Here is a 14,930-nt window from a genome sequence, read left to right on the forward strand (position 1 = left end):
CACACATCGGCCAAGATGCAATTTGTCTGATGCATGCACAGATAATGGACGATCTTTTGAGAATCAGGGGCATGCAGGTAGGTGGAAACACTGTTGAAACTGAGTAAAGTACAGTTCGCCATAAAGTAGTTACGTAACACTTGTGCGGTGAGCTTGTGGTTAAAGGGATCCGCCAGCGGATTTACACTTAAATTTACGTTAAGTATTCGTAGATTTCAAAGTCAAACATTCATTTTCAGAGACCAAATAGTGTTTTAGAAAAATGAGTTTTTATTAAAATATCAGACAGGCTTCCCACGGAAGTGACGTATGCGATGACGCGGCTTAGTGGAAGCTTGGAGGAACTCAGTTGTTTGTATCCTCTGCTTACATCGTGGTTTTGCTAGTTTTACAAGTATTTTTACTGAATTTATAGGTTTTTAAATAAGGGCCCGTTTACACGAGGACGCTGTCGGGTAAAAACGACTAAATATTTTATTGGAAGTGCCTTTCGTCTACACGGGGACGGCGTTTCCGAGGCTGAAAAACGGAAAAAATTGAAAACGCCTTCCAGAGTGGATAAGTTAAAAACAGCCCCCGTTGCATATCCGTCTAAACTACCTAATACGCGAAACTCTGCTCGGATCTGCTCACGTCGGGTACGCGTTTACGTCATACATGTGTCATATACTGTACATGCCAGCCCGGGAAGTAAGAAAGTAAGTAAAAAAGTAAGAGCAAGTCTGATTACATCGATCCAACAGACCTTCAAGCTGCTCTGGCAGCTTTAATAAACGTCCAGGAGTCCTTCGAACATCTATACCGAATCTGCACATATACCGTTAATGAACAGAGGCGGGTACAGTATGCTCTTACTTTTTTACTTACTTTCTTACTTACCATAGCCAGAGTAGTCAAAGTTTTCGTGGCGCAGATGTGCAGATCAGACAAGACGGAAGACGTTGCGCATGCGTGCAGACATAGCGGAGGTCTTTCACAGCACCACCTAGCCGCCTGGCATGCACATCCAATTGAATTCCACACATTTATGCGTCATCGTATAGATGCAGATTTCCTCCTTGAAAACGGTCGTGTAGACGCGGAAAAAAGTGAGAACAAAAACGGACTTTTGCGTTTTTGTTTCAGACCGTCCCCGTGTAAAGTGGGCCTAAGTCTGCCTCATTGTGTAGCATATAAATGCCAAAATGATGTGAAAAGAAGGACGAGGAGATATCTTTTCACCGTTTACCTGGCCAGAATCGTCCAACTACTCTCAAGAAATGGATTCATGCCATCAGAAGACTTCAACACAATCTGCCTGTGGTGCCCTACTTATGCGCCAAGCATTTTGAATCATCCTGTTTCTATGAATCGACGGAATTAAAAGCAAGATTAATGGGGGCTTCCGGAATAAAAAGAAAGAAAAGGACGATGCTGTGCCAACAATATTTGCCCATCATTCAGCTCCAAAAGTGTGCCGATGCAGTGTTGAGCGGCAACAGAGACAAGAACACTGGGAGGTCATTTTCAACTTTGTTCTACCATGGTTCCTTGTAGTATACAGGGATGGATCCAGGCCAAGAATCTGACAGATGTACATTTGCAGAAATATTTTCACTAATTTTACCAGATCACTATGGATTTACACTGGGGCGTAGAGCACGCCGAGCCCTTTCCAAACAGGGCAGTCACAGCCCAGTATGACTGCGGCTCGGCCCGGTCTGTTGGTTGAGCTTGGCTATAGCCCATGTAGCCGGCTAGCGGTAAAGTAAGCAAATGCCCCATGACCAATGCCAAGTGGTGCACATATATTTCTGCACGTGCATCGGTCTGGATCCATCCCTGGTATATTATCGGTGTCTTACCTGGTGAACTGTAATCGGTATTCTGATGCATTGTTGGCTGTTCAGCGTATACTGGAAGAAGATACGGGTAACAAAGAAAACACCGACGTTAAAGAACAAACCACCGACGGATCAAGAGACAGAGCATTTGATTGAGCTTCAGGTACAGTCGACTATACTCCAGATAAGAGAATTCCTCAGAACATTTTGCATGAAACGCACTCATTGGAAATTTCCAAAGTTTTATTTCATGGTAGTTTTAGTTTCATTTATGTGCTCGGAACGTGAATTGACCTGAAAGAGGGATATTGCTCTGCAAAAAGACGAACCAGTCAGTGTTGAAATCCAGACAGACAGAGTTGTCTTCGAAGACAAGATTATCCAGTGTACTTTTTTGGGAGATGAAAATGTCTCATTCGATGATTCGTTCAAACTCTACTAGCAAAACCACGATGTAAGCGGAGGATATAAACAGCAGAGTTCCTCCAAGTTTCCACTAAACCACGTCGTCGCATACGTTACTTCCACGGGAGGCCTGTCTGGCATTTTAATAAAAATGTATTTTTCTAGAACACTATTTGGTCTCTGAAAATGAATGTTTGACTGTTGAAATCTCATCTCATCTCATTATCTCTAGCCGCTTTATCCTGTTCTACAGGGTCGCAGGCAAGCTGGAGCCTATCCCAGCTGACAGGGCTGACACATAGACACAGACAACCATTCACATTCACACCTACGGTCAATTTAGAGTCACCAGTTAGCCTAACCTGCATGTCTTTGGACTGTGGGGGAAACCGGAGCACCCGGAGAAAACCCACGCGGACACGGGGAGAACATGCAAACTCCACACAGAAAGGCCCTCGCCGGCCACGGGGCTCAAACCCGGAACCTTCTTGCTGTGAGGCGACAGCGCTAACCACTACACCACCGTGCCGCCCACTGTTGAAATCTATGAATACTTTTACTTTACACAAGTTTAAGAGTAAATCCACTGGAGGATCCCTTTAAACATGTTGAGAAAAAAAATAAAGATGTTAACCAAATTCGAACACATGTTCCACGTATCATGTGCACACATCATTCTCATAGCTGAAACACTGGCTAAATATGATGTGCTACATTCGAAATTTTGTTCAAGACTCATTCATTTACTGTAGTCTGAATTAGTGCGCTTAATTAGTTCACGAGCTCACCACGTTAGTACATTACATTAGCTATGACACTTGTTAGCTTAGTCATGTGGTTGCCTAGAAACCGAAAACATGGGTCTGTGCAAACACAGGTGCCTGATGAGCTAGCGAATACATTTATAATTTGTCCAACCCTGACAATTCAACAGGCGTCATTACTTTATATTGCTCTTAGCAAGCCTGACATTCTGGCTAATAGCGGAGCTCCATACTTTTTTTTTAAAGATATTTTTTTGGGCTTTTTGCACCTTCACTGGATAGGACAGTGCAGAGACAGGAAACGAACGGGAGAGAGAGAGACGGGAAGGGACCGGGAAACGACCCCGGGCCGGAACCGAACCCGGGTCGCCCGCATTCATGGCATGGCGCCTTAACCACCTGAGCCACGACGCCCCCCGCGGAGCTCCATACTTAAGAAAATATGGTAACCCAACGAGTTGATTTTTCATGGACACACAGGGATCCCAGACATGTACGTACATACGTCTGTGCCCCTCGCGATTCTGATTAGCTGTTTGATTTTGGCGGGAACTAGAAGTGCAAGCGCGCCTACATAACTTATTTTTGTCTACAGATAATTTCATATTTATCGGGTTTTTCCACCAAGAACAACTCAAACAGCGCAACAAAATCATTTTTACAAACTTTAAAAAGATGTCAGAACAAGTTAACCAAGGAGAGAAAGATGAAGTCGAAACCGGGAAGAGAGAGTTTTGACAGAGGAAGAAAAGGAAAGAAGCCGTGAAAGAGCGAGAGAAAGGCAAAGAAATCTTTCACAAGAAAAGCGACAAGCTGAAAGAGAAAGAAAACGTGTAAAAAATGAATTAATAGAAATGATGAATGGGGCGGCACAGTGGTGTAGTGGTTAGCGCTGTCGCCTCACAGCAAGAAGGTCCTGGGTTCGAGCCCCGGGGCTGGCGAGGGCCTTTCTGTGTGGAGTTTACATGTTCTCCCCGTGTCCGCGTGGGTTTCCTCCGGGTGCTCCGGTTTCCCCCACAGTCCAAAGACATGCAGGTTAGGTTAACTGGTGACTCTAAATCGACCGTAGGTGTGAATGTGAGTGTGAATGGTTGTCTGTGTCTATGTGTCAGCCCTGTGATGACCTGGCGACTTGTCCAGGGTGTACCCCGCCTTTCGCCCGTAGTCAGCTGGGATAGGCTCCAGCTTGCCTGCGACCCTGTAGAAGGATAAAGCGGCTAGAGATAATGAGATGAGATGAGAAATGATGAATTGTAGGAATTTAATTCTAAATAGCAATGTTGATTTTGAAATCACTGCGAAATCCTTCGGGATCTGACAAGCTGACCTGAATCCAGTCAGTGTCTTCATGAATCGTGTATCTTTTGTTTGCAAAACATTTTGCGATAAATCCCGAAAGCACACTGTAGTTTATAGTAATAAAAAGAATATTATTATACATGTGAGTTTTGAGAAATTTATCTTCTCGTGATAAAATTGAAACACATCAAAGTACATCATCTGTTGCATGTTTGTTTTCATTTGAATGGAAGCTCCGCTATTAGGTAGTACCTAAATTTATATTACCCTGAAAGGCAGCTGAAGTGAACAGAACAATGTTCAGTACCTGGTAAAGAGGTACATGGAGTACGCCATGCTGGACATGCTCTGACAATGTCGGACCACCTCGTGCTCCTGATTCTCCCAGCGTTCCAGCTCAGAATCCACATCTGAGGTAAGAAGCCGGAGTTCCTGTCCCAGCTTTGTGATGGTGGTCTGATCCTGACCACCACAACACACTGGCCCCTAATGGGGGGGAGGGGAGGAAAAAAAAAAAAAGCAGCTCAGCAGCAGTATGGCCAGAATTTAGGTTTTGCTATTCAATCTGCGATGCATATATTTATAACATACAGTACCAGTCAAAAGTTTGGACATACCGTAAAATACCAAATAATAGCCCGGGCGATTATTTGTCTCAATCACGTAAGAGACCCGGCGCGTATTAGAGACTAGGCGGCTATTTGGAACAGGCGATTAATTCCTTCTTCACAAATACCTTCCCCAAAATCTACCTCAAAACGGGGAAAAAAATCATTCTCAGATAGGCCTACTTTTAACCAGTATAACTTACAGTTTGTTTAGAGTTAGATTACAGATAGCACGGTGCCGACTTCGGGGAATTTTGAAGACGCAGAATGCATCTTCGCATGGCACAGTCGGGGTGGATAAAGGATAAATCACACACCTTTTCCTGTTAATGACTAGTTAAGCGCATGCTTTACAAAATAATCAAGAAACCACACCATTGTCTGTGCGCAGCACTGTGATTTAATTACTCTGCAAAGTTATGGTCACTTGCTATCACCCTCACCCATGCAGCCTCCACCCTTTGCGCTTCGCGATGTCTGTCAATCTGAAATTGCATGGAGGGCGCGACGTTGAAGCAACATAATTAGGGTGCGAAGTGTCAAACCAAAGGGTTTTTTCTTATGCTGAAAAATAAGTGACCTGCAGTGGCTACATACTGTCATCTTGCATCACGTTTCTCTCCAAGACGTCTCCCTATTTGGCCGATATGAGCCTATTCCCCGAGTGAGTTGGTACGGTGGCTCGACCCCGTAGAAAACTTAAAGTTCGGATGAAAGTTAGTTGAATAGGTTACTGACTTGTAGGCCTAGATGTTGCCTGCCTGACGCGTGCTTCTGCCCAACTTGCACGACAGATTACTTGTTGAAAAGGCCCCTTGGATTAGATTGGCCGCGAGCAGACTGAAATGCATGTTAGAACGCTCTCACCTTTTTTGTAAAGCGTCTTCCAGATCCGAATGGGTAAGGGCAAGTGAAATGGTATAAGGTCTTTAATAAAACTCAGTGTGTGCTTTGACGCATGCATTCGGCAATTTAGGTCGTTTAACAGAAGCAGCAGTCCAACCTTGGAAACCCGCAGTCCTCAATGTCACCACACACGCTGGCTTTCGTTGGGTATACCCAAAGGGGTGGCTAAGACATCTGTCAAAAGTTACGGAGTTGCATTCCTCAAGAAATATTACGGTAGACCAAGATTATAACATTGAAATGGCATGTTTATTATCACGTAACAAAATGTTGTAAACAGTATTATAGAAATAATTTCATTCATTCATTCATTCATATTGTTTCGGTAGAAAACTATGCAATGCAAAATCGTTTAAACACCAGAAAACCAGAAAAGTGCTGGGCCTCAAGATTCTAGATAGAACGTTCGGACGCTTTTTTTTTTTTTAGACCCCGGCGAGTATTCGGAACCGGCCTTTATTTGTCACAACACACGCGTACACCCGGCCGTTAAAGGGAACTCGGCGGTTAATTGGAACTCGGCTATTATTTGGTATTTTACGGTACCTTCTAATTCTATATGTTTTTTTTTATTAACTAAAAGACATTTCATGTCTTAAATTAACAATGGATGTCATTTCTCTTTTAGTTGAGCGGCTTTTGACATATGGATTAGTACAGTTGTGGAAGAGGGCTGTTTACTGTATTTTTATTATTTACTATTTAAATCTCCATGCAAACAGACCGTGAATGACGTTGAGTTGTTGTACCTCTGTGTCGAGCTTGGCTGTCTTCGGAGTCTTCAGATTAGCCGAGTGCTTCTGAGTAGAATCGGGATCAAAGTCAAATTGAGAACAAAATTAATTTAATGTAAATCGGGAAATGTGTATAAACATAATTGAACAAAAACTAAATTAATGAGCACATAAAACTAAATGTATAGAGATAAAGATTAGTGTGTATATATAATTATTCAGTGTACAGTACATACAGATTAAAGAGTATGTGCAGAATTACAAGTACTTCAAATTTTTTTGCACAGTGTAAATCCTGAATAATTACAGGGCAGTGCTGTAGTCGAGTCACTAAACCTCGAGTCCAGTCTCGAGTCCCCAGTGTTCAAGTCTGAGTCAAGTCCAAGATATTAAAGAAAATTCCAAGTCGAGTCCATTATTGATCAGAGTCGAGTCCGAGAACAAGACTCCAATCGCACCATTTGACGGTGGCTGTTTTAGCGCCTTTAACATTCGTTTGTTCCTGAACGTGACGTATGAACAGGTGAATGTGCGTTCTCTTTGTCAGGGAGTGCGAAGTGTTCGGTCAGAGATGGCTGGGAGACGAATGTAAGTGCAGAAGGTGTGTTTATTAATACAAGTGAAGACAGGTAAACAATCCAGAACGGCAGGCAAAATCGTAAAATGGTGAAACAGGCAATAGGTCAAGCGAGGCACAAACAGGCTATCGTAGACTCGGCAGAATCAAAGACGAGAAACAGGAAATCAGGGATCAGGAGACCAAACAAGAAAATAAGGCTCGGTAATGTGTCAGCAACGCAACTCAATACTTTGCAAAGTAAGTGTGTTTTCACAGTTTTTATATAGGCGTGCTGATTGCGCCTTAATCCTGTGCAGGTGTAAGTCGTTTACGGCGCGCACGTGTGTCCGCTTGGTGTGAGCGCACTGTCCGGAGTGCACCCGAGAGTCTATCTGATGCATGCGCCAAGGCGCGCAGGTGTGACACTCTTACATGAAATTCGTGCAAACATTTATGTAGATATAAATATCTTGTACCAAATTATTATGGCATGTTACAAAAAATAAAGAAAAATCCAGGTCCCCATCTCCAATTTACGAGTCATAATGCAGTTAATGCACGAGTCCGAGTCATCAGTGCTCAAGTCCAAGTCAAGTCACGAGTCCTCAAAATTAGGGCACGAGTCGGACTCGAGTACTACAAGCCTGTTGCACGGTATACTGCATGTATCGCTTGAAGCTGGAAAATATAATACAAGTTATATATTTCTGTTATCAATCTAAAATATATACATCATTGGTTTCTCCTTATATTTGTAAATATGAATGTCAGCAAGCTCCATGACGAAACGTTATACGTATCGAGTATACAAAAAGGAGTCTATGCTGTAAGGGTTCAAAGTTCAAAGTCAAGCTGCAAGGGTACAATATTGAAATTAGAAATGACAGTGGCACCATAACTTTTCAGTCAAGTCGTTGATATTTTGAGATGCACTCACCCCAGGCCGAGGTAACGACAGATAAGTTCTTTTATCTCCTAAAAATGAAATAAAAGCAAATTGTTGAACTCATTCCATTCTCAAAAGAACCATTGCTCTCCATCTTGAAAAGAGAAGTAAATTTACGCTACTCGTGCTGTAGCTTCAATAAAATGCAGGTGGCTTCTGCAGGCTGTGTAAATATCAAACTGGCACACCTCAGAAAATGACGAGTTGGCCTAGTGGTTAGTGTGCCCACCTCTCAACCAGGAGATTGTAAAGTCTACTCGCATTCGGGTCATACCAAAGACCATCATAAAAACGTTACCTACTGCCATTTGGCGAGGCACGCCGCAATACAGATGTGAATAGGGAGTCAAACTCTTGTGGTTACCAGAGAACCAGCCCCCTACTGTAACTCTAATTATGTAATAGGTGAGAGGCCGAGGGCTATAGAAAGGAGAATAGGCACTGCCCGATGTGTCTTGTGGCATGGGAAGGACTCTGATTGACACCTTAGAAGCCAACAAGAGTGCTCCGACAGCACAATATCCCCTGTTGGCAACTCTGCCATAACTCTGGTAAAATGCAACTGAATTGAACGAAATTGCAATATGTGTATTACCGACATATAACAAAGAATCCTGTCAAGTTTCGTGAAATTCCTCAAAAAATTGTGAGAGGAGTTGATTTCAGAAGGTGAGCACCCTTCCCGGGATGGACGGACAGACATCGCCACGACATAATCCCCCTTTGGGCCTTTCGGCCAGCGGGGGATAATAAAAATTGTGAGGGAAGTTGATTTCAGAAAGCAAGCACACCTTGATGAAATTGCCAAAGTACAAGTTTGTTAATAATCAAGGGCATGACTCTGGTAAAATTTACCAAAATTAAACAAAATTTCAAGATGTGTATAACTGTCATATAACAAAGCCTTTTGCCAAGTTTGGTGAAATTCCAATTCTCTACAAATTGTGAGAGGAGTTGATTTTAGAAGAACGTACACCCTCATGAAATTGTCAAAGTACAAGTTATTTAATCAAGGGTCAAAACTCTGGTCAAATTTTCACAAACAAAATTAAATTGCCATATATAACAAGGCCTTTTGCCAAGCTTCGAGAAATTCGACCAAAAATTGAGAGAGGAGTTGATGTCAGAAGGCGAGCACACCTTCATGAAATTGTGAAAGTACAAGGCTGTTAATCAAGGGCTGTAACTCTGGCAAAATGCAACCGAATTGAACAAAAAAAAACTATGCATACTACGGACATAAAACAATGCCTTTTACCAGGTTTCGTGAAATTCCTCCACAAATTGTAATTGATTTCAGAAGGAAAACACACTCTCATGAAATTGTCAAAGTATAATTTTGTTAATCAAGAGCTGTAACTCTGGTAAAATGCGACCCAATTTAACGAAATTAGAATATCTGTATTACTGACAAATAACAAAAGATCCTGCCAAGTTTCATGAAATTCCTCCAAAAATTGTGAGAGGAGTTGATTTCAGAAGGTGAGCACCCTTTCTGGGAAGGTGGGAGGGACAGACAGACAGACAGACATAATCCCCTTTCGGCCAGCAGGGGATAAAAACTATACAGATCTCATCATGTGTGGGGGGGAAAAAAAAAAAAAAAGACTTTTTAAGAACCCTTGCTCCTTACAGCCTCTGGCCTTGAACAAAACCACTGTGTGGACCTTTACAAGATCTGTACTGACGCCACTTCAGGATAGAGAGAGGCACACTGACATTCAGATGAACATTCTGTCCCACAAAGGGACTGGTGTTCAGGAGCAGACAGTTAAAAATAAAAAAAATAAATAGATTTAAAGAGAGTCTGTGAAATGTTACGCGCCGATTTATATAGAATGCCTGAAGACAAATGTGAATGTGAAATATCACTACATACCACCAAATACTCTGCACCTGCGGATCTTCCTGTACGGGTTTGGGTTGGGTTTTTTTTTGGGTGTTATAATGAAAAAAAAAAATCTACCTTCAAACTCGCAAAGAAACGGTTCTATCTACCAGTGAGTCATCATCCAGGATATTGTATGAAGTTTATGAATGCAACAGAAATAGCCCTGGCAAAAAATCTCCACATTTTTTACACTGACAGTAAAATAAAAACATCCCTGAAGGCTCATATAGCAAGCCCAAAAGTAACTTCAGATAATATTAGAATATTAAATCCTAGTCGTTTGTGATATGCGATGTGCTTAATAATCCCCAGTGTAACTGGGACCGAAGGTCCGTTAGCGTTTATTATTTATTGACACTGAGGGCTTCCATACTGAGAAATAATCAAATAGAACCTCATATAATCAAAACATATTTATGTGCTCAGAATAATTTGCTTAATTAAAAAATAAATAAATAAATAACTTTCTAAATATGAGAGAATTTTAATAATAAATTAATTCCTTTAAAGTGTAGACGTTGTTGAGCTGTAAATGGAGATTACAGCACTTTTGCGGTTTCGAGCTGCAATATCAAAACTTTGACATCTTGTATGTTAAAACGCTTCTTCACCCGGATAGAACGACATCTAGCATGGCAGGACTGAGGGTGTGAGGTATTTAAGAAATGACGGTGATGGGTTACCTCTGCGGCCTTCGAACACATCGCTGATCTCTTTCAGCAGGATGGCCATGTCGCACAGCTGCGACTCCCAGGCCTCACAGAACACGTCCAGGTTTTCTTTGGCGATCTTACTGTTGGGGTGCAGAGCCAGCGTCTGAGCTGCTGAGATGATCTGAGCAGACAGGCAGAGAGTGAGACAGAGACGACTCATGTATGCAGAAAAGATAAACTAAAGGATTACATTTCAATCAAGTTCAGGATGTTTTCCAACAATACTGTATACACTTTACTCCTAAAGCGTAAGCCATAAAAGGAAGGAGAACACAGATGCTGTGCGTGTGTGTGTGTGTGTATATATAAATATATATAAATGCTATTAAAAGAATGGATCCTGCTGATTTTCTGAATTATTGATAGATCCATTAACATGCACACTAAAGCTACTGCTCCATGCTGCGCTCTTATTGGCTGCTTGACCTTTAAGCATCGTTATTACACACACATGATTTGAGATCGCCTCTATTATACTCAGTACATAATCACAAAGCTTAGAAACCAACTAATAGCATAAAACCTCTCCCCTGCTTTATAGAGGCGGCAAGTGAGAGCTTATAAACAAGTTATTATTCTATCCACATTCACTGGATATGAGCAATTGTGTGCTCAGATTGGCTACTCTACTACTAGGCTATCAGCTCATATACCGTGAATAGAGAAAAACAAAATGGCGGCGCGTGTTGCTGAATCAATCAGGGACGAAATTTAAAAAAAAAAAAACTCAACTCGAAAACAAAACCCAAAAAAATACAACCAACCAACCAACCAAATAAACAAACAAAAAATATGGAATAAAAGTATTTGATGGGAAGAGCATACCTTGTTTTATTTTTCAAGAATTATTATTATCGCATTTTTCACAAATTGCTACTGTCATTTTGCCGGTTTGTTTACATTCTAAGCAGAAATGATTTTGTTGGACGTTTTGTATAAAAAGTTTTTATTTATCAAATTTGCAAAAAATAGAAATAAAAAAATTTTCTGTTTCTCAAAATCCAGTGAATGTGGATAGAATAAAACAGTTATTCCACTCAATCTCGTCGTACATGGCTTATAGACGACTCGGTGCTACATGCCTCATTGGCCATCAGCTCATGTATGACTCGATTTTGTGGAATAACTATTAATTGTATTGGAGTAGCCATGGCCTAAACGTTAGAGAAGCAGACTTGGGCCCAAAGGGTTGTCGGTTTGATTTCCTGGACTGGCAGGAAAAATGTGGGGGGAGTGAATGAACAGTACTCATGGAAAGGTTCATTGCTCACTTGTGTGTGTGTTCACTGCTTCAGACGGGTTAAACGTAGAGGAGGAATTTCGCTTTGCTTTAGTGTACATGTGACAAAATAAAGTCGTCTTCTTTTAAAAATAAGATCGTAAACCCTCACATTCTTCATCTAAACTGTGATAATCTGATTCTGAAGCTTAAACATTTACTAAATCAAAATGTTTACATACATTTGTGCATTGCCTACCTACGTTCGACACTCAAAAGCTTAACTGTTACCAAGAATTGATAGTAAACGTGAAACAAAAGCAATAGTTGTGCAAATATAAGCTACTTTCATGCCCATCTATACTCCTTAATGCTCCATAAGCAATATATGGAGCAAAATGAGAACAGTGTGCATAATACACACAACAGTCATGGATGAGGTAGCTTCATTCACCAAGTTCAGTTAAGGAGCAGGACATAAGCGAGTGGGTTAGAGCAACAGCGTCATTTTGCTCTATAGCTCCAGGCTGCACAACCCTAACACTGCTGTAGATTATTCTCACGTTTATATCACAGCACTGATGAATTCTCCCATCTGATCAGAAAGCGCCTAGTAATTTTCTGCGACATCAGTTCTAACAGTATTGCAAAATTTCACGAGGGCTGCAGCTATTGGTTATTTGCCTAAATTGAGTATTCTACCTATTATTCCATTGAGTAATTGAGAGATCAAAGAAGAAATACTTTGCTTGGTTGAAGAACAACGGTAAATATACAAAAGAGAAAATAAGACGGGTCTCTTAAAATGAGCAACTAATTGGTTTCCATTTTAGAATAATCAACTTTTTTTTTTACTTAAATTGCAAGCAATAATATTAAATGTCAAAACTAAACCCACTTAGTGCATTTAAGTGGCATATTACATTCTGGGTTTTAAAGAAAGTGTTTTAAAGAAAATATTTAAAAAAAAAAGCATTTCTCAAATGCAAAAACAAATAAAAAAAAATTCATTTCAAAAGTCTTTAAAAAGGTAGACATACAACCAAAAACTAAACCATTAATAAAATAATAATAATAATAATAATAATAATAATTTGTCTAATTTGTGCAACTTAAATATCAGAACTACAAGTACTACAGATACTGCTAGCAACAGCAATTAAATGCATTACAGTAAGTTGGCTGAAGCCTGACCCTCCAACATACAATATGTGGACGGAAAAAATAAAGGAAATATATCAAATGGAACAAATAACACATTCCCTGAGACTTCAAAAAGATATATTCACTAGAAGGTGGAGCCCTGCTATGGGTATACTGTTATTAGTGTGGAACCCATACAATATGAATCCAATCTGTATTATTAATCTGATTTTTTTTTTAAATTCTATTTCTTTTATCTTTTGTTTTATATTTTTCTTTGTCATTATAGTCTCCGTCTCCCTTGTTGTATCATAGTTGTTACTATGTGTATTGGAAAACTTGAAAAACAGCAGTTATAATGAATATGATTCTGTATATATGATTTTGAATGAAACTGAAATAAAAACTAAGTTAAAAAAAAAAAAAAGAACTACAAATTCTGAAAAACAGTGTAACTGTGTGCAGAGCATTTTTTAAGGATTTTCCACTAGGAGACCAACTGGTCTGGGCAATACAATCACAGGCCCCAGAGTCCATGCGGCTGCACCGCTGCGGCATATTCTGTGATGCAAATTGCCGCATTACGAATCCTTGTTTCAGCCAGCATAATATCAACATGGTTAATGCAGTGCCAAGTTACCATAACTTCATCATAAGTATGGTAAAATACTAAAATTACACTAGGAGTTTAAGTTATTGTTTTATCAACTTTCATAATATTATGTATTTTAAGAAACAGTGAAAAATAAATAAGAAAATCTTCAATTTTATTGCTCAATGTGAAACATAGTATCAATAACTGTATATTTAGTCTATAATTTGGAAATTGGAACAGTCTTGACAACCCAACTTCAATATTTCTGAAACATTCCAAGCCAAAGAAAACAGTCTTATGAATTTGGACCAGCAATTCAAGCATCTCCCGTAATCCCATTTCAGTTTTACCTTTCAGCATCAATCTAACATAACATGGTTTAAAATTTGGTCTCCCAGTGAAGCTGGTTTGGCATTGACTAAGAGACCAAATCTGGCCACTGGGAGACCATTTGGTCTCCCAGTAACTATGTTAAAAAATGCTCTGACTGTGTGTGTGTGTGTGTGTGTGTGTGTGTGTGTGTGTGTGTGTGTGTGTGTGTGTGAATGAATATATGAGAGAGAGAGAGAGAGAGAGAGAGAGAGAGAGAGAGAGAGATTTTCACAAATTGACTGCAGCATTTTATTTTCTGTGGTTCAGGGTAGTTCTTCGGTAACAGAATTACATTCACAGCAAAATGTGGTCACTTTTTTAGTTGCAGTACTCAAGATAATGATTTTTTTTTTTTAATTCAGACTGTATGGGTTTCTTTTGACCCTAACAAAAAAAAAAAAAAAAAAAGCATAGAAAATTTGTCTATATTTAACTCTGAATGCAAAATCCTTTATAAGGAAAGAAAAGTCAGTAACGGAATTACATCAGAAAAAAAACTGAACTTTCATTTCTTAAAATTCAAACCAAGATATTTCTGAAGCAACATTGCTATAATTGTGGTGATGATTTTTAAATATGGTTTTCAGTACATTTTGCCTTGGATTCCATACTTTAGCAATATCACTAAGCTGACAAGTTAATAATTTTGGCCCCTCTGCTGAAGAATCACCCTTATTTTCTTGAGCAAAACGTAGCTAACTTTGGGACATCATAACTAGCCACCGCACTGATTTATATTCCCAGTCATGACATGTAGCCATAATTAACATATATTCTTTACTAGCCTTCATCTTAACTAGCAATCATACTGATTTGCATTAAATGCTAATGTTATTGTTGCCTTGTTTCGCTCTACTCTGTAGACTGGATACTTTCCGTGGAGATGTTGAAGTATTGAGGTCATGCTATTACATACTGCACAGTGTTTTAGGGTTTTTATCAGCTTGAAATGA

General features: G+C 40.0%; 1 protein-coding gene across 1 annotated transcript in view; it reads right to left on the reverse strand.

The window, feature by feature from the left end:
- Positions 1 to 14,930, reverse strand: part of ctnnal1 (catenin (cadherin-associated protein), alpha-like 1) — a 176,867-nt gene that overhangs the window by 19,113 nt on the left and 142,824 nt on the right. Inside the window, exons 11-14 of the mRNA XM_060942063.1 lie at positions 10,619 to 10,769; positions 8,036 to 8,073; positions 6,555 to 6,605; positions 4,599 to 4,777 (exon numbers count right to left, since the gene is read on the reverse strand). Coding sequence (XP_060798046.1) covers positions 4,599 to 4,777; positions 6,555 to 6,605; positions 8,036 to 8,073; positions 10,619 to 10,769 — 419 coding nt within the window. The remainder of the gene's footprint in view (positions 1 to 4,598; positions 4,778 to 6,554; positions 6,606 to 8,035; positions 8,074 to 10,618; positions 10,770 to 14,930) is intronic.

This window comes from Neoarius graeffei, chromosome 16 (genome assembly GCF_027579695.1).
Source record: "Neoarius graeffei isolate fNeoGra1 chromosome 16, fNeoGra1.pri, whole genome shotgun sequence".
Lineage (NCBI taxonomy): Eukaryota > Metazoa > Chordata > Actinopteri > Siluriformes > Ariidae > Neoarius > Neoarius graeffei.